This window comes from Oratosquilla oratoria, chromosome 33 (genome assembly GCF_046742065.1).
Source record: "Oratosquilla oratoria isolate Oo_2021 chromosome 33, ASM4674206v1, whole genome shotgun sequence".
Classification (NCBI taxonomy): domain Eukaryota; kingdom Metazoa; phylum Arthropoda; class Malacostraca; order Stomatopoda; family Squillidae; genus Oratosquilla; species Oratosquilla oratoria.
This window is the reverse complement of record NC_134809.1, coordinates 12,472,756-12,498,381: the sequence shown is the minus strand read 5'-3', so window position 1 is coordinate 12,498,381 and position 25,626 is coordinate 12,472,756. Positions and strand designations below refer to the sequence as shown.

Sequence of the window (25,626 nt, the reverse complement as noted above, 5' to 3'; positions counted from 1 at the left end):
ACTTCCTGACAGCTTGAGACCATTATTTCTTGTCTGATTTGCAGTCAGTGTGAAAATTTACTTGTCCAGTTTAATAGGCTACAACTTATTCTTTGTGAAGCTAACTTAGCAAGTATCAAAAGCCTTTGCAGTCCAGATATATTAAATCTATATTGTTTCCCTATGTCATAATTTGAGATGACTATGTTGTAGAATTCAAGTAGATTAGTCATGCAGGAACATTTTCATCTGAATCTATGCTGGCTATCATTTATTAAATAGTTACTTTCTAAATGGTGTTTGGTAGCATCTCTGATGATAGTTTCCATCATTTTTCCTACAATTGAAGTTAAGCTTGTAGGCCTGTAGTTCATTGGCTTCATACATTAATCTTCTATGAAGTACCTAAGCCTATTCCAGATCCAAGTACACGCAGTCCACCCAAGTATTTTCTCTCTTTTTGCTTTCTGTTTTGGCAAATTATTTATCTTCCAAGACACCCACCTCTTCCAAGTATTTTGTCCAGCTGTCTGTCATGAGACCGCATTTGCCTTTCTTCAATCTTGGGTCACCCATCCTTCTAAAGAATATTAATTTTTTGTATTTTATTAGCCAGTTGTCCATTGCATTTTTTAAGAGTCTAAATGGAGATTCATCTGACCCTGAGACCATTCTTAACATAACTTCTCTTGTTCTTTCTTGATTCTACTTTTAGCTTGAATTGTGCATATTTCTGATTGGGAAGTTTGTAAGAAGGTTTAGGTTTTAGATAAACCCATTAATGAAAATGGGGTTAGCAACCTCTTCTTAGGGATAAATGCTGTACTTTTTCTGATACAGTAATAGAACTTGGTTTTAGTATAGAATTCAAAATTTATTTTAACAATCTTTATGATATCAATGAAATGTGAGGTGCACTAATAGTTTGCCTTTTGGAATTGTTTTTAAAATGTTATTGCATACTTGATTTTGTAAGTAGTTGTTATATTGATAGTGTTTCAGATATTGCCTGTTGGAATTGAGTTACCAAATTATCTTGTTGGTCATTTGAAAGTGGTAATTGATGATACATTTTTAGGTGGTTTAGTAAAAAGTAATCATCCTGTACAGGTACGTTACATACCTAGAGATGCTGGAAGATTAACTTTTGATTTGAAATTATTGTTAACCCTTTCACTTGTGAGGGAATTCCAAAGAGGGAAAGAGAATAGGTAGTCAGCAGCTAGAGTGAAAAGGAAATTGTCACTGAGTAAAACAGGGAGTCAATTCAATCAATCCATTGCCCCAGTTTCTTCTTACAGGAGACCTACAGTCTCCAGGAAACCAGCTACAACCACCAATTTGTCATGAAATTCATTAAGATAAGAGAATTAGTATTGGAAAGGGAGATAGCTTGTAATTTCTTCACTACTAAGGCTGCATTTACACCAAATTGAATTGATTCAATTCATGAAGAATCAACACAATTCATGAATCGTGTTGATCCACCACACTAGTTTTAGTGTCACCATTCATTACACCAGGTGAATTGAGTCAGTTCAAATCATGCCAATTCGCCTGATGTAAATGATTACATTGAAACTAGTGTGGCAAATCAATACGATTTATGAAGATTAATGAAATAGCCTAATTTATTACAATTTACTTATAAGTCTGGGAATTATTTTGGATCATGTTCTTAGTACAGTATTCTCTCAGTTTTGTTTATATCTTTCACTTCAATCTTGGCTGGATTAAGGTTTATAATTTTTTATAAATTCTTTGCATTTATCAATGATCTATCTGTACATGAAAAAGCTTCTTCCCAAATATAAAGGAGGTTGCTATTAGCAATGATATCCTTTTCAAAATTCCTTTCTGTGTCTCTTTGGCTACTTTGTAATCTTCCTTATCTTTAATGATTCCTCCTCCATTTATCCAAGCCTTGTCTCTAACAGCTTTAGCTACCTCCATCTTTGTTAAACCAGCTATTTTTGCATAGTTTCTTCATGCTAATTCTCTGAATATTTTTATTTCAACAGAATTTGTAAAGGGATAGAAAAATACCTTCCATTTCTTGGTCATGTATCTAAACAGTTGTAGTATATAGTACAGGATGATTACTTTATCATTGTCAAGTATACCCTGTATCAAAAATCTTTTAGTAAAAAAATTACTCATGGGTTGTTTTCAAGATGTTCATGTGACCAGCAAAATATAAGTTCAATGACTGTAACATTGGTTGCTGTTCTACCTGTCTCTTGCAACAACTTGTATGGATGTACAGGTTTATACCTAAAGTTTATTTTGTATTATTATTTAGATCCATAGATGATTTGAGATGAATTGTATGTTGTATGTTTTTATGCCTCTGTTTAAGTTTGACATATTTCTCTACCATTTGCTTGGTAATAATATCAGACAGAAACTGTCTAAATAGAAAGAGTACTTTCATTTTCAGTTAATGTCTGCAGTGTTTCCCTGTAACAGTGTGCTGCTTTTCGTAAAATTGGTTTATTTTAAAAATGCAGAAGAGCTCATGCTAATGCTGCAGGATTTGTAAAATTTGAAGCTCATTATTTTCAAATTTTTACCCCTTTCTTTCTGTAGACTGTTGTACAGCAGCAATGCAGAAAGTAATGATGGTTGTACCAAGTGAAAAGAAGAAATAAGCAATATAGAAAATTATGTATAAATGGTTTGTATTTGGATCATAGTTATATATGTGTTTGACATCTGTAGAACTTACTGTAGCCAAGTTTTAATTATCAGAAGTCCTTGTCGTCATAATTCCCATTCAGCATCATGCAGTCTTTCCTTCTGCCCCAAAACCAAACATACTTTGGGTGCATAGTTGTGAGTGTAACAGCGTTTGTAGAATTATGTGGGTATATGTGGTCTGAAAATGTTGATAGTGTTTTGTAGGGTACAAATGTATGGGTGTTTGTATTTGCCTGTAACTATGCTCCATTGATTGAGATGGTGCTTGTAGTTTACTGTATCTGTAAGATTTCTAATGAAACTAGAGTTTTGAGGTTGTCTAGTCACCTCAACATGTTATACAATACTTAGTATATGAAAAACAAAACCCAAACTACTTGATATTGAAAAGAAATAAAAAAAATTATCAGCTCATAAAGGAAATAAAACAAAGTATGTAAACAATATCAGAAAATATCATGAAGGGGCTGGATAAAAACAAAGGGAAAAAGAAAAGGAAATTACAAAAAAGTCATGGGAACAATAGAGAAAAGAAGGAAAAAAATAGAGAAAGAAGTGGGAAAGGTACTAAAGAATAGAAATTTTCTGTCAGGGATCAAAAATATATTTACATACCTCATTCTATTTACCCAATTGTAACGTACAGAAAAGGAGCTATGCCACTGAATAGGTTTGGAGAGAGAGAGAGCTATAAGATACATATACGAAGGGCTTTTTCCCCCATACAAGGGAGATAGCCAAAGTCAAAGGCATAAATCCACTCCCATCTATAAGATATTAATGATAAATGTCTTAAGTCTTACTGAGTGGAAACAGCCCCACAATGGCTGGTAATGGTCCTCAGACCCTCCAACATATTTCTCTGAAGAAACTTTGGACCATTGTCTGTATTGTTTTTGTGTGGAACTGTTTCCATGCCACTGCCTGAAATTAGAAGGAGGAGGAAAGTAGTCACTAGCTGTCAGCACTCCATATGTGAAAAGATGTAAGAAATACAGTTGAAGATGACATGGGTCTTTGGACTAGTCTAGAGACAGTGTTCCACTTCCTGATGGAGATGGGCAGCTTTGTTGTACATCTTGTAGTTACCTGTCATATGTCTCAAGCCTGTTAAGTTCAGAGGTTATTCCGAGAGCATTAAGCGGTAGTGCCAGACTTTGTGAAGAGGACTAGGAAGACTAATCATTGACAACAATTTGAACTAATCTCAAAACAAAAGTGTACAGTGGCAGAAGAATTACCCACATTGTGAGCATCTAATGGTAATGGGAATGAAAATAAGAATAATATAATTAATGATGATTTGTTGTTATTAGAAGTATTAAGATAAAAGGGAAAATGAATTTGTGTTGGATGGATGTGGGATGAGGGACAATAGTGATGGATAAAATGTCAGGATGGAAGGCAGTGACTAGTGGACTTCTACAGATCAGTACTGATAGTGAAGATGATGATAATGATATGGTTTAATGTCACAAACTCCCCTCCTATCGGGTGGCAAGAATGGTGCCCCTTACTGAGGACTTTGTAGAATGGAATTTAATAAACCATGCCCTTGGTTCAACTTCGCCAGTGGGAGGGTTTGAACTGCCATCCACTCAACTTTTGCCACTAGTAATGATGCTCTAACTCATTCTGCCAGCGAGCTTCCTAGATCAGTACTAGGTCTTGCAATATTATCTACATAGATAGATAGATAGACTTTATTTGGCAATGAATCTATGTACATGAATTGCAAATAATGACAAGAACACATAGTTTGGAATAATAAATGTAAATTGCCGAGGATAACACAAAACGCATGTACGCTTATTTCCATTGTGGTCCTCATCATAATTTACATGATGGAGAGTATAATTAGCTATGCTAATTTTCTTTTCAAATGATGCATAAGGGTGAGTGGTGAGAACTGTAGGATGTTGCAAAAAGATTTAGATATCAAACATGTATGAGGCTAAGAGTGGAAAACAAATCTCATTGCCGAGAAATATTAAGTACTGAAAATGGTCAAAGAAATTATTGTTAAATTATTCATGGGGAAGTGAGGAAATTACAAAGGTAAATGACAAGAAAGATGTGGGATTGGAGCTGTTAGATAATCTGTCATTTGGCAAACATATCAGCAAGATTGTAGAAGAGAAGTAAATGTATTGAGAAAAATAATGGTGGCTTTTCACATTATGAATTAAGATATGATAAAAATATAATAGGAGACCCTACATTGTCCAAGCCTTGCAATTAAGTTACATGAGGGGAGACTGGAAACACTAGATCTGCCAACATTAAAGGATCAAGAAAAGAGATACCTGATTGCAGTGTTCTCAGCATTGATGGTGATGGACAAAATGTAGAATGTAGTGCAAAGTTTGCAACACATTCCTTGGAGAGGGCTAGAGATTAGGGTGCCATTGATGTTGTAAAAGAACAAATTCTTTTAACTGATCAGTGACCAATGGGCTAGCTGGGTGGCTGTAGCTGATTTTCCCATGGCTCTGAGTCTTCAGAAAGTGATTTGAAGAAGTGGAATGATTGATTGGATTGAGCGATAATTACAATAATTTTTACCTCAAGTTGCACTCGCAGGAAACCTGTAGCCCCATAGCAAGTGGCAACAATCCTCAGACTTTCCTATGTATATATGGGAAGAAATGTTCCCCTGTTTGTGTTGTATTCATGAGGGATTGATCCTGTGTCACTAATAGTAGTAAGAGGAGAGGAGTTGGCAGCTGCCACCTCTCCTTATGTGAAAGAATGGAGGAAATACAATCAAAGTTGATCAGTTTTTTTGGTCTGGTCCGGAGACAGTGTCGGCACCACAGACCTCCAGATGGAAGTGAAGGTGTTGACAGGCTTTGGAGATGGGTGGCAGGGAGATTTTAGACATACATCTAGGACCATCACCTCTAGGTGGCCATCATTAGTACCCTGATCGGTTTAAAAGAATAAAAGTATGTATGATGTTGTTAGGGTTGAACTTAATGCAGTGATACTTTAGTAAACTGCATAATTCAATGGAGTTTTAGTTGTGTATATGTAAAGGATGTGAAATATGTTGGTTGCTATTTGTTAAACTTACTGCTTCATAGTATCATGTGTGCAAGACATGGAAATCATTGGTGAATGTTTACACAAGTTGTGAAAGTAAAATACAAGAGTGTGTGAATCCATCCTAGTGAGTTTCAGTGGATGTGAGGCTCCTGTTTTAGATTTAAAATCTGCACAACTTTTTCGTCTATTTGTGCACAAATGTATACTTCAGCACAAGCACCTCACCTCAATTTTTGCACATGTTATGCACCACTATTTTATCTATCTTACCTCAGCGAGTTCACGTGGTCATTTCACTTTTATTGTCACAGGATATAAAATTCGCAATTTCTTTGTTGAACTTCTGTTTATAATTTTTTTTTTCATAAGAATTAATGGCTGCTTCTTGCTTCATATCATTTAATATCTGTTAAACTGTTGTCCAACTTTAACATTAAAAAAAAAAACATCCACAAATTTATCTAGTGACAGTAAACACGATAAGAGCTATATGTGTAGGTTTCCATCTCTGGATTACCAATGGTCAATTCTAAGGTTAAATTGTCCCCATGTTGTTTGACCTTATTGTTCCAATCAAGGGTGAAATAGGTTTTTTAGTCTTCAGTAGATTATAAGTTTCCCCAGTGATCCTGTTGATGCATGTTTGTAGTGACAGACTTTTCATTGTCATAACTCCCCCCCTCTTTCTCTCTTCTCCCTCTCTCTGTATATATATATATATATATATATATATATATATATATATATATATATATATATATATATATATGTTTTTTTGAGAGTAGTAGTAGAGCCTGTGTTATAATTAGAAATAGAGAGAGTGAGTGATTTGAGGAAAAGGTGGGCCTTCACCAGGGGTGTGTTATGTCGCCATGGGTGTTCAATCTATACATGGATGGGGTGGTGGGAGAAGTAAACACAAGGGTAATAGGCCAGGGATTGGAGATGGTTAAAAATTGGAGAAAAGTGGGAGATAAGCCAGTTGTTGTTTGCTGATGACACTGCACTTGTAGCAGGATCATAGGAGGGATTGAGGAAGTTAGTGACATGGTTTGGAAAGATGTATGAAGGAAAGAAGTTGATGATAAATATGGGTAAAAGTAAGGTGATGAGATGTACAAGGGGAGAAAATGGTAGCAGACTGGAAGTGAGTATTAAGGGAAAGAGTCTGGAGGAATTGGATAGTTTTAGATACTTGAGTGTGAATGTAGCGGGAAAGGGAGGAGTGGAGGTGGAGGTAGAATGTAGATTGAGAGAAGCAAGTAAATGCCTTGGGGGATTAAAAAGTGTAATGAGAAATAGACACTCAGGAATGGATACTAAGAGGAGATTGTATAAAGGGGTAATTGTGCCAACAGCACTACATGGGACAGAAATGTGGAACATAAGAGAGGAAGAGAGAAGGATTTTAAATGTGTTTGGGATGAAATGCCTGAGAAATATGGTAGGGGTTACTAGGCTGGATAGAGCGGGAAATGAGGAGGTGAGGAGGAGAGCAGGGATGGAAGAGGAGTAGGGAGATAGGGTTGATGAAAGAGTATTGGTATGGTTTGGATACCTGGAAAGAACGGGAGTGGAGTATGTGGGGATGAAATAGGTGGGAGTGGATTTATGCCTTTGAGTTTGGCTACCTTCCTTGTAAGGGAGAAAAAGCCTTTGGTGTGTGTGTGTGTGTATATATATATATGCAGAAACACCACCAAGGAAAAAGATAAACTGATGACCAAGCACTTTCGTCTATGTCTGAATAGATGAAAGCACTTGGTCATCAGTTTATCTTTTTCCTTGGTGGTTTTTCTGCATATTTAGAATCATGAGTTTATGTGATTTCTCATGCATACATACATATATATATATATATATATGTACATATAGATGTACACATGCATCTATCTGTCTGTCTCTTTCTGTACTTGTCCTGTCTGATGCCTACTACTGTGTAGTCATCTCTTGAGGATGATGGGGGTATTTTTCAGGACTCCATGAGAATAGTTAGAAGCCAGTACATGTTGCTCCCATTCTCATTATGGTATTCATTATTAACTGACCTTACAGAAGTGGAATATGGTACTATCCAAACATATATAGTATATAATGTAGAGAGCGTGCACACCCTCTCCTTGGTATTAGTTAACTGATATTACCTCGCTATGCCTCTCCTCTACCCAGAGGAAAGGTGTATTTTTTATATTGATAGTGGCAATGGCTTGACCATGTACCTGCATTGCCATTTTTAGCTGTTAATGCACTAGCTATTACAGAACTACGAATGCATTTCTTATAATTGTAAATATTATTAGTAACACAAATTCACTTCGTGATCTACACACCAAGTGCACCTGTTCAACCTTATAAGGGAGGTAGCCAGTGAAGGCACATGCCCATTCCCATCCATTTCACTCCCGTCCTCCCCGCATTTGTTACCCTCTCATCTTAGCTCCTCATGGATGAAGGGTTATCCTTACCTCCTGCCCACTGCCCAGGTCAGAAGCAATGCAGCAAGACACAGTACATCCAATGCAGGGCCACTTCACTTGGCAACCCTCCCATCTTGTTCCCTCGTATGAAAATAGAGAAGATGGAAAAAAATCCCTTCAGGCTGTGTCATCATCCATACACAACCATTCTTCACTCACATGTATCCCCTCTCATCTCCACTGCTCAACAGACATTCCTCTCATGCTCAAAGCCATCTGTACATCTTATTTTTGGTCATCCCCTCAAGTTCACTCTATCTACATCTGTTCTCCATGCTCTTTTTGCCAACCTTTCTTCACTTATTCCTTCCATGTCCCCAAATCATCCCAATAATCTTCCATTAGCTCTACCAGCTCCCTCTCTACCCCTATTCTCCTCCTCATTTTTCACTCTATCCATCTTTGTAACCCTCACCATACTTTTCAAACACTTCATCTCGAACACATTTAAACTTCTCCTTTCTGACTCTTATATTCCAAGTCTCTGCCTCATACAGCGTCATAGGTACAATCACCCCTTCATATATTCTACTCTTTGTATCCACTCCCAGATAGCTATATCTCATGACACTTTTCAGTCCTCCAAGACATTTTACTTGCTTCCCACACTCACCAATTTACCTCCATCTCCACTCCTCCATTTGCCTCCAACTTGCTGCTGCCCTTTCCCCTCACACATCTCATCACCTTTATTTTACCCACATTTACACTCGGCCTCCTCCTATCACATACCCTCTCAAACTTCATCATTAACTGCCTTGGATCCTCCTCTGACCCTGCCACAAGTGCAGTGTCATCCATACATCAATTGGTTCACCTTCCAATTCCCTCCACTCTCTCTAACCCCCTCCAATCCCTTGCTCATTTCTCTCACATTCACGTTCCATACCGCCCCATCCATGCACACATTGAATAGCCATGGCACCATAACACAGCCCTGAAGCAGCCTCATCTGCACCACAGACCACTTGTTTTCACCGTTCCCAATCCTAACACAGGCTCTGCCTCTCTCTTAAAAACCCTTGACTGTACTTAATAGCTTTCCTCCAATCCTGTATATCTGCAATACCTCTCACAGTGCCTTCCTGTGTACCCTGTCATAGCCTTCTCTAAATCCATAAAGCCCCCAAAAAACATCCCTACCTTTTACCAAAAACTTCCCACAAATCTGCCTTACTGTACATGTCTGATCCATCCACTCTCTACCTTTCCTAGACCTCACTTCTTACCAGTTATTCCATCCGTTCCTCCCATGTCCCTTTCCAAATACTGCACTTCTGACAGCTGCAAAAGGCTTACCCAAATGTATCTTATACAAGAGATGCACAGTCTCCATCATCATTACTTTGTGCTGATTTTAAGTGCATTACCACCGGAATTAACACCAGCTTAGCTTGCACTACACTTTAGGTCCACATTAAATAAATATTAGCAAAGAAATAAAAACAAAATATTATCCTTAAGGATAACTCTGGTGAATTATCAGCAATGAAATAAAAAAAAATAAGCATAGAGCTGCACATATACAAGCCAGTTTATGCGCACAATGATTCCCACTGTGGCCATCACCTGCAAATAGCTTAAAACACGATGTTTAATGATTCATCATTCAATTGATGTGGTGTATAAATATGTCGTATGTTTGTTTAATTGTGGATATATCAGTATATCAGTTGTTTTCTAGAATTTCTCTGACTGGAAGTATGTGGGCCCACAGAAGTCAGTATAAGTCCTTCAGTCTTCCCATATTCATATACAGAAAGAAATCATAGAATGCTGTATTTACCTAATTGAATGCTTTATGCTCATGGGGTTCTCTTGCAGCTGTATTCTTGGACAGATTCATAGCGTCTGAGAAATTACACTTTCCATATCTTCAGCCTGATGCTCACGGGGAATACGGATCATCATTGTCACATCATTCAGTCTTGCGCACGGAACATTTGTTTAAGAATATGGCCCTTATTCTCTATGTATTATACCTAGTTTTAGATTCACTTATGGTTTGAACTTTGGTTATACCCTCTTCTAGGCTATTCCAGGTGTATATGCATCTCCTATTAGCTCAAGATGGAAAACAACCCAGGCCCATACACATGCCCTACATGTACAAAACCCATAAACAATGAACACACGCCCATCAAATACAACATATGTAAATAATCTCCCAACTCCAGAGCCAGAACTAAACACTAATGTTCTCTCAGTACAAAATTGCAGCAAAGACAACCCTACTTAAACTAACTAGAATAATGGCTCAAAAATAACAGAACGGGAGCTTCATTTCAGAAATCAGCAGTAACATTACTCACACTAGACAACCATGAATCAAAAAATGACTATATAGTAAAATTAGATAGATAAATCCTTTCACTGGAAATAAGAAGACACCATTAAATGATTGAAAAGTATCACTGACCAACACAATAGTGAAATTATGTGAAAGGATAGTGAAAGACCAATGAACCAAATATCTTCAAAAGATGAACATTGACACAATCAATTTGGCTTCATATTTGGAAGGCCATGTGTGTTGAACCTTTTAAGCTCTTACTTAAGAGTGATTGATGTGCTGCAAGAGAGAGGGCTGGGTGGACTGTGTACCTTGACCTAGAGAAAGCGTTTGATAAAGTACATCACAATCACCTTGTGTGGAAACTGGAGCATGTTGAAAGACTGAGAAGCAAACTACTAGAATGGATGATTTTTTTTTTTTTTTTTTTTTTTTTTTTAAGGAAAGATACATGAAGACAGTAGTAAATGATAAGATGTCAAGATGGAGAACAGTAACAAGTGGAGTTCAACAAGGCTCAGTGCTTGCACCAATCATTTTTCTTGTCTATGTCAATGACATTATGGAAGGAACAACAAGCTATGTCAACATGTTTGCAGATGATGCAAAAATCATAAGGAGAATGAAAAATGAGGAGGATGGTAGCTTATTGGAAAAAGATGTAGATGCTATTTTTGCATGGAGCCAAGTATGGGAAATTAAGTTCAATACCAAAAAATGCAAAGTACTGGAAATGGGCAATAGTGCCAGACCATCTTTAAACTATTCCTTGAGAAATGAACCCATTACAAAAGCAAATGAGGAAAAAGATTTGGGAGTGTTGATAAAAGACAACCTGTGACCTGACAGACATAGCAGGATTGTGGGAGAGATGTACAGACTACTATAGGAGATTAAAGTGGCATTTCAATATATGGATGAAGGGATGATTAAAAAACTCTTCAAAACCCTGATACATCCAAGACTGGAATATGCATTAGTAGTATGATCTCCACACAGAGTGAAGGATATAAGGAAGATCAAGAGAATAGAAAGAACAGCAACCAAACTGGTCCCCATCATGGCAGGTAAACCATAAACCATACGAAGAAAGACCAATAGCACTAGGTCTTCTAACTTTGAAAGATCGAAGAGAAAGAGGTGATATGATTACAGTATTCAGGTCGCTAAAGGGGATAGATTGCATTGACAGAAAAATCTCCTGATTGAAGATGGGAGGGCTTTAAGAAGTCATGGCAGCAAATTAACCTATTATATCCCACTGCCCTCATTTGAGGTCACATGTAAAGAAATACAGTTTTCTATTTAGATGCATAAATACATGGAATAGCTTAGATGATATAACCCAAGCTCAAACAATGCATGTGTTCAAATATAAGTGATCAGTGGAAATCAAGGATATAGATTAAGTTGGAACTATACATGAATTTGAGACTAGGTATGATAAAAAAAAATAGAGAATAAAAGACAAGACCCAATGAATGTTAATCTTTTCCTGTGTATTACAGTTAAGTATATACAATTAGGTAAATATAACATACATATTAATCAGACATATTCTGTTCTCATCCATCCCAGGCATCCTAAAACAGACTTGTTAATCCTTCAATGTACTCATTGCCTACTTTTGTATTTGTATACCTTAACACCAATACTTTCTCTTCCATTTTAAACATTTCATTGTACCTATATCCAACCTTTATCATGCCAGTGGTATATACACGTAATCATTAGTTTTGTAACACCCAATTTCACTTTTACAAACATCACTTGCTTATTTATTTCCATCTGCTTACAGGCTCACAAAAACACAGGCACTCAGATCACAAAAGCAATTCAAGGCTGACCACTAAACTAAACTACTTTTGAAAACCTCTCTAGACATTAGTCCTACAGAAATATCACTCCTAAGAGAAACAAGACTCACACTAGCAAGATTTTGTTCAGATCACCATCCAGCACAAATACCAAGAAACTGCTCCAGATGCAGCCATCATACAGAAAACACCAAACACTTCATTTTACATGATCCTATCCTAGCTGTACCTAGACAAAAACCCATCTCTTCTAGTGACTTATGGGCCAATCTGGTGGCTGTTGCCAGTTACCTGGGAGCCATGGGTCTCCTGCAAGAGAGACTTGGGGCAACAGAATGACTGATCAATTATAAACTCACACCAATATCCTTAGTACAGTAAACAGCAGAGCTGGGTGCATTCCTCGGTGCGTCCCACTTTAGTTTGGCTGCAGTTAGCACTCCCAAACTATTAAAGCTTAAGAGACAGGTTCATATTGAAATAAAAGTCTGGTAGGCCACATACTATACCAAAGAAAAATTTTGTAGACCACATCCAAAAGGTAGGCCAGATACTATACCAGCACCTATATTGCTTTGATAGTTTGGGAGTGCTAACCAAGGCCAAACTAAAGAGGAACACACCAAGGAATGCACCCAGATCTGTTAAACAGTGTATTCACATCTTCAGCTGTAACACATCAATTAATACTATCATTTCCTCCATCTTCTATTTACTCTTATCTTTAACTTTCATTTCAATCATAGTCAGGATGTACAACTTGAACTTTCCCATCATTCACACCCATTTTACATGTGTTATTACTTGAACTCTCCCATCATTCACACCCATTTTACATGTGTTATTACATTTATGCACATTCATACAGCTAATTCTCAAGATTGGCGATCCTTTGGTCACTGGCCAAGCTACCAACTTGTGCCATTCTTTTAGGAAATCACCTTTAATGAAATGAGGTTATTTGCCTTCGTTGCCCCACTATTCCTTCTAGTATGCTTCTTATGACATGCATGTAATATGTAGGTGGTATTGTTACTGACTCATGCCAGCCCTATGTCTACCTATGGTAGTTAAGGGAAAATGAGAAGTCATAGGCAAGGTAAGAGATTGAAAGAGGTTAGCAGGAAAGAGGGATACCAGAACTTGAAAGTGATGTAGCAAACGACTTCGTATGAGTGGAGACTAGTTTTCAATCATAAGAGAATGCTAAGTGACTGGTCTGTAGGAGGTGTCACTAATGTTCTTGGGGTACTGACTGCATAAAACTTGTGTCATTACCCTGGACGATTTGCCTTTTATTGCTATGGTCTCGACAACTATATCACTTTCCCCTGATTAGTGTATAATATTAAAAGTTTACTTACATGTCTTACAAGTACTGTGCCATTAGGCACATCATGCTTACTGAATTTATTTCTAAAGATCCTGCAGTTTTATGAGCTTCAACAAATTCGGAATTTGTTTTTTCAACCATGTTTATGAGCCTTGGAGTGTCGTTCGTACTTTTGAATTGATCACAAAATCTCGTCTCCCCTTTCCTGTCTTTGTTGACCACCATCATCATACTGTCCCTTATTTTATCTTGATTTTAAACTTGAAACTAGATTCATAAGTTCACATGATTCAGCTTTATGGAGAACTAGAGTATCGTAGTCATTGGCAGGACATTTATATAGATTAGGTCGAGTTCTTCACCTTGATAAAACGAGTGTTGAGAACTGGTTTAGTACACTGGCAAAGGACCTGCCCTATTTTTCTTAGGCAGGTATCACTTCTTTTTTTTTATCACTGTCATTGTCTTTTTTTTATCACTGTCATTGGTAGGACATTTATATAGATTAGGTCTAGTTCCTCACCTTGATAAAACAAGTATTGAGAACTGGTCTATTACACTACCAAAGTACCTGCCCCATTTTTCTGAGGCAGGTATCACTTTTTTTCTTTTTTTTCTGTATGATATAAAATTGCTGTGTCAAACACTATTGGCTACCAGTGACTACCACTTACCCAGAATGAATACATCGGGTAAAAGTGACAGCTTAAGCCACAGCAAAGCATCTTTCTATTTATATTCCACATTTTTATTAAGTTTATTGTATGTACTTAAAAGCACTCTTCTGTATAAGTATAATTATTTTCTGTTAAAATGTTTAATTGCTGCTTCAAATGTACACCAATTTTATTTTAACCTAAACAGAAAGGAAAATTATGATGTGTTTAATCTTGTTGTTATCGTTCCTTGGACTGGCCAAGCAGTCCCAAGTTTAATCTTGTTATGTTGCATGGCATATTTGAATTGTGTATTCTCCAAGTTGCATTTAATGCTACATTTTGTCTTGTTGTAATCTATAACATCTCTGTACAAATATGTTATTGTGTGTATTAGAGCATTTTATGTTGGAATACCAGTACAATTTTAGCCTTGCTTTAATGACTTGTCTGCATGCATATGTATATTTTTTGTCTCACCCCCAACTCCTTTTGGCTTCCCCTATCATTAATTTGCCTTTGATTTGAGTTTGACATTTGCCTGCCAATGTTTCATCCTCAGGTGGTATGACCATAAAGCTTCAAAAAATCATGATGGTGGTGCGCCCTGGCAGCTCATAGGTACTGATTAGAATTTCCGCCAATGTGGAGATTTGTTTTAAGTATCCATAAAGTAGAAATATGTCAATATGTACCCCTTTATAAATAACATGTATTTCTTATGTTTTGCATATTTTTTTCTCACAAATTCATTTGTAATTTAGAATTGCAAAAATTTTAACTTGAACAGTCATTTCTTTTGGTTCTGAATTTCTTTAGTACTACACTTTTTTTTTTATCATTTCAAGATACATTATTTTTTATTTTGTAAATTAAAGAATAAAGTGGAAATTGATGTGCTTCTTATGAAGTCATTTTTCATATGCATGAAATATGATTTGCTGATTTATTTTTTTCTCAATGCAGGGGCTATGGACATATTCATGCAGAAAACAATGATGGTTTGCAGTCCAGAAAAACCTGCTCAGGTGTGAAGTCTCATCAAGAGAACCAACAATATTTGGTAAACCTATGGCATCTCAAGATTGATATTGATGCAGCAAGCTGAAATCATAATAAATCCAGCTCTTTTCAGAGACTGGCCAGATGGGAGAGTGGACAGGAATATTTGAGGGCTGGATTTGCAATTAGCAGTGTCCTCCCCCTCCCCCCCCTCTGTTTCTCACTGTCCTCTCTTGCCTCTTGTGTTGTATACATAGATATTATGTAGAACATATGCAAGCCTGAAAACAATCTTTAGGTAGTATCTAAACATTATGCCTAAATTGGCTAGAATACAAGACAGTTACAGACTAAGGGTAGTTTGGAAAACGGACAGCAATCCAAGTTGAGTAGAAAATAACAATTTGACAAAATGTTATTTATTGATCCATGTTTTTTTGTAAAAAGAACAAAATTTTTATATGTTAAAAATTATATTGAGTATTGAAATATGTTTTGAAGTGTGTCTGAGTAGTTCTATAGGTGAAAGGAGATTTGCATTTGACATTGGAAAAGAGATGGTGAAATTTATCATGTAGATTGACTGGAGTGCATATATTTTTTCTAAATCTTAATTCTTTTATATTCAATAGATTGCAAAAGTAAAATTTACTGCAACTGTTGAGCAACGAAAGATTTGATGTAGCACAGAAGCAACTGTGTTAAGAAAATTAGCTTATTCAATTTTGTGTAGTTTAGATGCAATCATGGACCCAAAGGATTTTTTTTTTTTTTTTTTCCAGAATTTCAGAAGCTAAAATATGAATTTATTTCAATTTGTTTTTGGGAAAAATGTATATGCATGAGCATTCTAAAACAATAGTGCTACATGGTCATGATAGTAAGGTATAATCATAAAATACTTTGTAATTACATCTACATGGTAATGGAACATATTTTTTGATGTATTTTGAATAAAGAAATCCATCATTTTGAAGAAAGCCTGTGGAAGAAACCTTACAATATAGTGTTTTTGAAATAGAAATATATAATTCACTTTAACTGTAGAAAGTGGTTGACAAGAAAATTTTAACAAATTATAATTGCTGAAAACAGGGAGGTGTGAACTCATACCCACGCTAATGCGACTTCGGTATGTAATGCTGGATGTGAACTTGGATCATCCTCAAAAGGTAAACATTTTTAATGTCCTTGCATCGTGGCAGTATCTAAATGTGATAGTTAACCTTTGTGTAAAGATTTGTCTGTGCATGCATGTAACATGATCTTGCTACATGTACTTGTATCTAAATGTACAAAAAAGGGCACACAAACAAATGCAGAACTGTTGTATATAAACACTTGTGTCCTTGTGCGTACGCTAGTACACCTTTTTGTTAGTACTATTTCTAATTCACTGGTATGTAATGATATTGTGTTTACCTAATTGGATTTATCTTATTGTAGTATACTGGAAAGGAAGTACATTCATGGGGTCCTGTCTTATTCTCCATGTATCATATCTAGCTTTAAATTAATATATGATCCCAGCTTTGGCTATATCATCATCTAGGCTATTTCAGAGTTAATAAATCTGTACTGAAAACTATTTCATCACATCCTTCAGACATGGTCTTTTTCAATAAGTTACCATGACCTAAGGATGTCAGCCAGTTTTGTCCATATCCTTCAGTGATTGCAGTGTTAAAGTCATTGAAGGGTGTGGACAAAGTTGACAAAAGGTTCTTGGTTTAGGACGTGAGGACATCGTGAGGTTATGGAGTACATAAAGTTGAGGCTAGGTATGATAAATTGGAAAGTAGGAGACAGGTCCTAATGAACATTGCTCCTTTCCTGTATACTATAATTCAACGAATACATACATACCAAGATGTCATTTCCTCCTCACAAGGGGGATGGTGAAGTCAAAGCATACATCCACTCTACACTACATGGGAACAGATTGAAGATCACATGTCCGAAGGATGTGAAGAAATAGTTTTCCATACAGATGCACAAACTCCTTGAGTAGCCTAGATGATGATGTAGCCCAAACTGGAGTCATACATGAATTTAAAGGTAGGTATGGTAAAGGAGAATAGGAGACAGAGGTTAATACAATTGTGTTAATACACCATATCATTATGTATTGGTGAATTAGAAATTGTATAAAGAAAAATGTGCTATATGTACATTAATAGGTGGAGTAAGAAAAGATTAGTTATATCATACCAACTGATAATCAACATAGAATTTAGGTTTTGAAGTGTGTGGACATCGTAAGAAATTCTGTTTTGAAAAGAATATATATAGGATCATTCAGATTACATTTTACAGTGGATAAAAAGAGGAAAGAATATTCAACAACTACAAGGGAGTTGTTTTTTTATGAACTAGAATACCAGCACTTCTATTCCTTTGGACAATCTTGCACCATTGTCGTGCATTATCTTGTACTTGACATGTTGGATTAGTTGGTCAAGGGTATTTATAATTTTGTTGATAGTCTTCTTTTCTATAGGAATCAGTGGAGAGATGATAGAGAGAGAGATGTGTGGTCATTCAGGATTTGGTGTTGAGTCATTGCTGTTTGAGGGGATAGTGACATTAAGTGGTTAGTGGTGTAGTTTGAATTGGGCAGCCTAGCAATACGTGTGATATTGTGTGGAGATTTTTACTTTAGCAAATGGGAATTCCACTGTACTATGGAGTGTATTGTTTAGTTTAATGTGTTGTTTTTGGGTGTATTCCTTTGGTAATTGGCAAAGTATTTAATTCAAATAGGTGTTGGTTAGGATTTCATATGTATTCAGTCATTCCAGATGGGTCTTGTGGGGGCAGTGGGAGATCTAGGAGGCTTACATGTGGTTTAATATTAGTGTGTGTGGTTAGGGCTTTGACTTTTTCATATTAAGCTCTTGATTCCCGTTCTGTTGTTAGGGTGTCACCTTGGGGCCACATATCATGGGAAGTTCCACATTGGTCTTCAAATTCATCATATACTCTCTTTGTTATGGAATCATTGTTGGTAGATTTCAGGACCAAGAAACTTGGGTAGTCCAAATCAGGGTCCACTTCTAGGTAATGGTCAAGTTGTTAACAGAGTTATGTATGCTCTTAAAGGGATCAGGGTTTTAGTTACTGATTGCAGTACTTGAGTCTGCTTATAATGCTGACCACAGTGGGTATTACCCTCTGCGGAGATGGTAGATAGCTGATCTGGTGTTGCCATTGTAGATTGTTCTTGAGTTTGGGGACAAGCCTCTCCGCTACACTCGCTGGGAGGTGTTGTGGGGGTAAGGAGGAAGTGCAACAGAGAGATTTTTGCTTTTGAAAGGGCTGTTGCTCTCTGTGTTTCTTTGTTATTAATGTTAGTATTCTTACCAGATCATGGATGATCATCCTTGGGGAGACTTACCAGCCTGGTTAGGCTTAGGGAACCCATGATTTGGGCACTTTTTCTAGCCCCTTCCCTTTGTGGAGTGAACAAGGCTGAACATGGCTCCTCAGTTATGTAAGCTATTGTTGAACTGACCTACTCACCATCCTAACAGAGGGTAACCACTGGGCCTACACAGCCTACTCTGTGGACTGTGATCAAGGGCTTCCAGATATCACCATCTCCTGCCTCCACTGTCTTGCACCATTGACAGGAGTTACGGTTGTTAGTTGAAAAAAAGAAAAAATAGGAGAGAAGGTGACCAAATATACTATCATTTTTAGTCACTGCCTCCACTCTTGGCAGCTCCCAGGTGGGGACAGGTTCCGAAAAGCACCACACGGAGGTGGTAGGGCAGCAGTTGGTTCTCCCTTTCTAGGTTTCCAGTACCCGAGTGTTACTTTGAGATCCTGCTATCCTCTTCTTTATCAAGGAAGGATGTGAAGAGTCGCAGGACCTTAAAATGGGGGAGTTAATCTTTGCTTCTCAATTATAAAGGAGAGTAATATAACAAAAACAAAGTTTTTGTTGACTGAAGAATGTTGAATGAAGATAATGGGGAAGCAGATTTAATTGATTGGTGAAATTAGGCATCCATTGTGTCTAAGAGATAAATAAATGAAATGTGTAAAACCTGAATTGGTAACAGGGTTCAGTAGTTACATTTATTTGAGATCTAAGTAAAAAGATCAGTTTAAGACACTACTTGATGATACATGGAAAATTATTAAAGAAATGAGCTTGGGAACAAACTTTTTTCATGAAAAACAATAGAAAACAGAGTCTTACATGGGTAGTTGAAACAATATGTATTACTAATAGAAATGATGAATTTGTAAGCATCAGAGAGAAAGTAAAATCAGATGGAAACATGTGGTACAAGTAAAGTTTTAGATTTTTGAGAACTAGGATTTCTGGGAAGGAGGAACAAATGATCAAAGTTGGCCTGGCATTTAATCAATTATTGCCAATGATAATTTCTGTGACTAGGAACCCCACAATAGATGACAATCCTTGGGCTCTTCAAGAAGAAATGACTTGTATCATTGTACAAGTATTTACCTACTACTATTACTATCATGTAATAAAGTGGTGGGGGTAAAATGGCTTGGCTGTTGAGACCTAACATGGAGGTGCTGTTTTTTGCTGCATTGCTTCTAACCTAAACAATGGGTGGAAGATGGGGATGACTCTTCATTTAAAATAAGCAAAGATAAGAGACAACAATTAGGCATTAGATGGGGGTCTTGGTAGGGCAAGGGTCTCTAATACATGTATGCCCTCTCCTCTGAAAACATGAACATCCAGAACTCTTCTAATTCTTCCTTTGTGTACCACTACATAGTCTATTAATGCCCTATCAAGCACCCTTACCTTCATCAATCTTTCTCACACATACTATGCTTGGGTCTCTTCTTAAATAATTTTTTCACTTTTATATTTGTTCTCTTACAGTCTCTCCTTATCCAGATTTTCACACCCATACCACACACACATACACCCAGGATTCTTGGCATTATATATGATACATCCATGTCATTCAAACAACACATACAAACTTAAAGACAAACTGTACCTAGACTTAAAGTGTAACTACTTTGAAAATTAAAGGTGTCTAATTTTACTGGATATAAGTACACTCAGTCCTCCATTTAACAGTTCATTCCTGCCAGATGTAAACAGAATGGACCAGATCAGTAAATATCAGACAAATGACCATTGTTGGCAATTTGGTATGGTATATATTTATTGGTCTCTTTTACTGTGCCTGAAAGTAATATGGTATTATTGATTAGTTTTAACACACACAACAGGTAAATATGAAATAAATGAAGAGAAATAAAGTTTTCTTGGGTGGCATGGTGCAGGTATGGGTTGATGTGTCACTTAAATATTGCACAACAATAGATGAATGACTTGGATCTAACAACTGTACACAGCAATGGACAAGTGAGCCATCATTTAGCTCTATAACAGACAGGATTTTTTTGTCTGTTAAATTCAGGATCCATTGCATTGGGATCCATTAAATGGAGGGTTGAGTGTGTAGCTAAATAAATTACACAAAAACTCATGTTTTTTATTCATTACAATACAAAATTAAGCTGTCTGGTTCAGCCATTCTTGTCAAACCTACCTGAGGCATCATCTTCACAGTAATGTCGGAGCTTTTGTTCATTTTTCATGCATTGTCATTGTGTTTAATGAATAGTGATCATGTCGAGTGCCACAGATAATATCAAATTTAGGAATTATGAAAATAAATAATTACTGTGGAAAATAATAAATGGGAAGAAAAAAATAGGAGAAAAGAGGCAGAAAAATATATGATAACATATTGAACTTGGAGAGAAAGGCAGGAGAAGAAAGCTTATGATAACCATACAGAACATACACAGGGAACTAAATGATGGCACCAGATTCTCTTGCAATAATACTAAATGGCCTTTTTAAAGTATTATGCAAAACAAATGATAAGAGTTAGTGTTTATTGGAAATTTTGATTATATTTATCATATTCTTAGGAAAATAAAACTAGGAGAAATGATAAGAGAATAACAACAAAATTACAGAAGTATAAGAAAAGGAAAAATAATACGGAGCTTGTGGCATCAAGAAGGCATAGTGTGAATGTGATGCAGGATTGTCTAGGAGCACACTGCAAAAATATTGAGTGCATTGCATATATAACCCTTACTTTTTTTGAGTGCCCAAAGAACGTATTGCAGAACTAACATAGACACAGGTAACCACCAATGATGTACCAATATGAAAACTTCTTCAAATGATAGCTCATAATTATACTGTTGTCAGAGGTATTTAAGGAGTCGAGACTACTCTCAAAAGACCATGAAAAACTCAATATCACTGAAGGAATTGTCAATTTTGCTATAGGATATCATTGTAAATTGAGATGGCTTTGGTTGGTATACATTGTAATGTCATCACCAAGAGTTGGTGCTGTATGCTGTTTTAGAAGATGACAAATATTTTTGTCAAAAAGGTCCCTCAAAAACTACTTTTGAGATAAGATATTTGTTTTAAACATTGTTCTGGTAAAAATAAACCCCATTAAGAAAGAAAAAATGCAAAATTGTTCCAAAGCATGGTTGTTACCCTTTAATGCACTTAAATTAATTGCAGGAACAACATTCGGACAAAACAAAGAAACTACCACTACAGTATACAGTGTATACACTGATCAATTATGTGGGCCTTGCATGGGCCCCAAATATCACTAAGACACACCACAACACCCTACAGACCATACAAGACAAAACCATAAGGACAATTACAGGCTACACAAATACAACACCTACAGATCATTTACACCCTGAAACAAAAGTCCTTAAAGTCAAGGAGCACCTTGACATAAGCAGCACACAAACACTTGCTACAGGCTCCACAAACACAGCACACTCACAAGGTCACTAATGGGGATAGACTACATTGACAGAAGAAATCTGATTAATGATGAGAAGAATTTAAGAGGTCATGGGAGTAGATTAGAAAAGACCACATATCTAAAGGATGTGAAGAAAAACAGTTTTCCATATAGATGCATATGTGGAATAGCTTAGAAGGTGATATGGCCCAAACTCAAACAAAATATGAGTTCAAATCTAAATATGATAAATTAAGAAAGACCACATGTCTAAAGTATGTGAGGAAATACAGTTTTCCGTGTAGATGCATAAAAATGTGGAATAGTTTAGGTGATATAGCCCAAGCTCAAACAATACATGAGTTCAAATCTAAATATGATAATTGGAAATCAGGGATATAGATTAAGTTGGAACTGTATATGAATTTGAGTCTAGGTATATTAAAAATTTGGAAAATAGGTGGGACCCAACTAGCATTGCTCCTATCCTGTATAATACAATTAGGTAAATACTATATAGCACAACACCCACACATGCCAAGAAACATCAAAACAATGCTCAATAATACCAATATCACACCCAAATATTCTCTTCCTCCACAACCACCAGACACCAGCCTCCAGAAGCATATCCATAATCATATTGCTCACTACTCCATTAACAAACTGAAAGACAATACATTATTGTATGCCAGACCCCCTGATATCCATCCCTCTGAATCCTCTCGCCCAAAAAGACAGTCACCTGGCCAGACTGTGGTTCAGCCACCATCCACCCCTTCTAACCTACCAGATGAGGTTGGCTGACACAGATAGCTGTCCAGGATGCAACGTTTCACCCCATACTATCAAAATAATATGGAAGACTGCATTGTATACAATCACACTCACCAGCAACACAATATACACTCTATAAGGGATTTGTGGGAAAACTAAATTCCAGCCATGGCATTCCTCAAAGAGACAGGACTGCTTGCCCAGACAGTCCAGGGAATGTCAATAACAACAACCAACATGGATTAAAAAATGGTCACTCCTTCAGCACACTGCTCACAAATATCACCCAACAAGTATTGGAGGGATTCAACAAAAAAGTACCAGAATGGTTATGATAGCTATAGACATAAACAAGGCTTTTGATTAGAGTTTCTAGACATGTATTATATAAAAGTAATCAATAAGACAAATATTCAAAACAATAACAAGAAATAGATAACTAATTTCTTAGCGGATAAACAGTGCAGAGTAACAGAAAATAAAAATTTATTTGGGGAGAATTGCACATTTCATCACCTTTTACCCACATTTACTTTTTTTATCTTCTCACATACCCAATCAAACTCTGCCACTAGCTGCCTCATGCTCTCCTCTTACCCAGCCATAGGCGCAGTGTTATCGACAAACCACAATTGCCTCGCCTCACATTTCTTTCCTCTCTTACTTAAGAGCTCCAAACTTCCACCCATGAAACTTGCCTTTACCTCCTGTACCACCCCATCTATATATATTTAATAGCCATAGTAACATTACACAACCCTGGCATAACCCTATTTTCCAATAAAACCATTCACTTGTGCCATTCTGAACCTCAACACGAGTTCTTTTACTCATACATATATATATATATATTATCAGTGTATTTGGGCAGGAGTTTTTCTCTAATGCATATATCATTAAAAGTGATGGCTAGTTTTGCATTAATAATTTTCTTATAGGTATTTTCCATATACCTTATTATAGATTTATGTTCCTTAGAAAGGAAATTTATGACTTGGCTGTATGTAGTCATATTAGCTAGATCGCGATCTAGCTAATATGACTACATACAACCAAGTCATAAATTTCCTTTCTAAGGAACATAAATCTATAATAAGGTATATGGAAAATATATATATATATATATGTATGTATATGCATATGTATATATATATATATATATATATATATATATATATATATATATACACTCTTATGACCTTCAGTCCACAGATCAAAGACTTGACAGTGAATACTAACAAGAAAATAAGCATATAAACATAATGAAATTAGTTGCTAGCACGGGCTTTGGACAGCAGAAGGAAACTCCAATCACAGTCTATACACAGTTCTTGAGAGCCATATTTGACTGTACTTCTATTAAATGGTTGCCAACAATAAGGAGTTACCATAAATACCGATAATGATAATTATACAATTCTGTGCAAGCCCTCAACCCCACCCACCCATCTTATTACACCCATCAAATGCAACAAATTTGATAATTGGAAATTGAGGATGTAGACCAAGTTGGAACCATACATTAATTTGAAGCTACATACATACATACATATACCAAGGCTTTTTCCCCCTTCCAAGGGAGGTAGCCAAAAAGGGAAAGGCATAAAAACACTCCCACCCATTTCATCCCTAAATACACTCCACACCCCTCCCACCCTTCCTCTCATCTGAGCACCTCCTGGATGACGGGTCATCCCTGCACCCTGCCCACCGCCCTGGGTCAGAAGCAGTGTTGCAAGACACAGTACATCCACAGCAAGGCCGCTTCATTTAATCGGCGACCCCCCCTCTCCGTCCCCCTTTGCATATAAGGAGAGGACGGGGAGAAATCCCTTCGGGCTGCGTCAAAATTTACTCACACATACTACCCCACCCCCCACCCCCCCGCCCATTCCTCCTCGTGCAGTCACAACATCACCCATATACAACCATTCTCCACTCACCTCTGTCTTCCGTCCTCTCCCTTCCTTCCTCAACAGACATTCCCCTCTTCCCCAAAGCCCCCTTCACCCCATCCATCCACCTCATCCTAGGACGTCCCCTCATGTTCACTCCCTCCACATCTGCCTTCCATACCTCTTTTACTAGTCTTTCTTCACTCATTCTTTCCATGTGTCCAAACCATCCTAATATTCTTTCATCAACCCTATCTCCCAAATCCTTTTTCACCCCTGTTCTCTTCCTCACCTCCTCATTTCTCACTCTATCTAGCCTAGTAACCCCCACCATACTTCTCAGACACCTGATCTCAAACACATTCAAACTCCTTCTCTCTTCTTCTCTTATGTTCCACGTTTCTGCCCCATACAGTGCTGTTGGCACAATCACTCCTTCATACAGTCTCCTCTTCGCATCCATTCCCAAATGTCTATTTCTCATTACACTCTTTAAACCACCAAGGCATTTACTCGCTTCTCTCAATCTACATTCTACCTCCACCTTCACTCCACCTTTTCCTGCTACACTTGCACCCAAGTATCTAAAACTATCCACTTCCTCCAGTCGCTCTCCCTTAATGTTCACTTCCAGTCTACTGCCACTTTCACCCCTTGTACATCTCATCACCTTACTTTTACCCACATTTATCTTTAGCTTTCTTCTATCACATACTCTCCCAAACTCTGCCACCAGCTTCCTCAATCCCTCCTCTGACCCTGCCACAAGCGCAGTGTCGTCCGCAAACAACAGCTGGCTCACCTCCCACTTTTCTCCATTTTCTTTAACCATCTCCAATCCCTGAC

The 25,626-nt window shown here is 37.0% G+C and overlaps 1 protein-coding gene across 5 annotated transcripts in view; it reads left to right on the top strand.

Moving 5' to 3' along the window:
- LOC143017758 (large neutral amino acids transporter small subunit 1) overlaps positions 1–20,138 on the top strand; it is a 312,423-nt gene extending 292,285 nt beyond the window's left edge. For 2 of the 5 annotated variants that reach the window (XM_076172617.1, XM_076172616.1), the window contains exon 10: positions 15,270–20,138. In XM_076172617.1, coding sequence (XP_076028732.1) covers positions 15,270–15,337 — 68 coding nt within the window. In that variant the 3' untranslated portion in view covers positions 15,338–20,138. Of the gene's footprint in view, positions 1–2,568; positions 2,657–14,865; positions 14,925–15,269 lie in introns of all 5 variants that reach the window. The other 3 variants (XR_012965694.1, XM_076172619.1, XM_076172618.1) reach the window with 3 other exon arrangements.
- Positions 20,139–25,626: the final 5,488 nt, after the last annotated feature.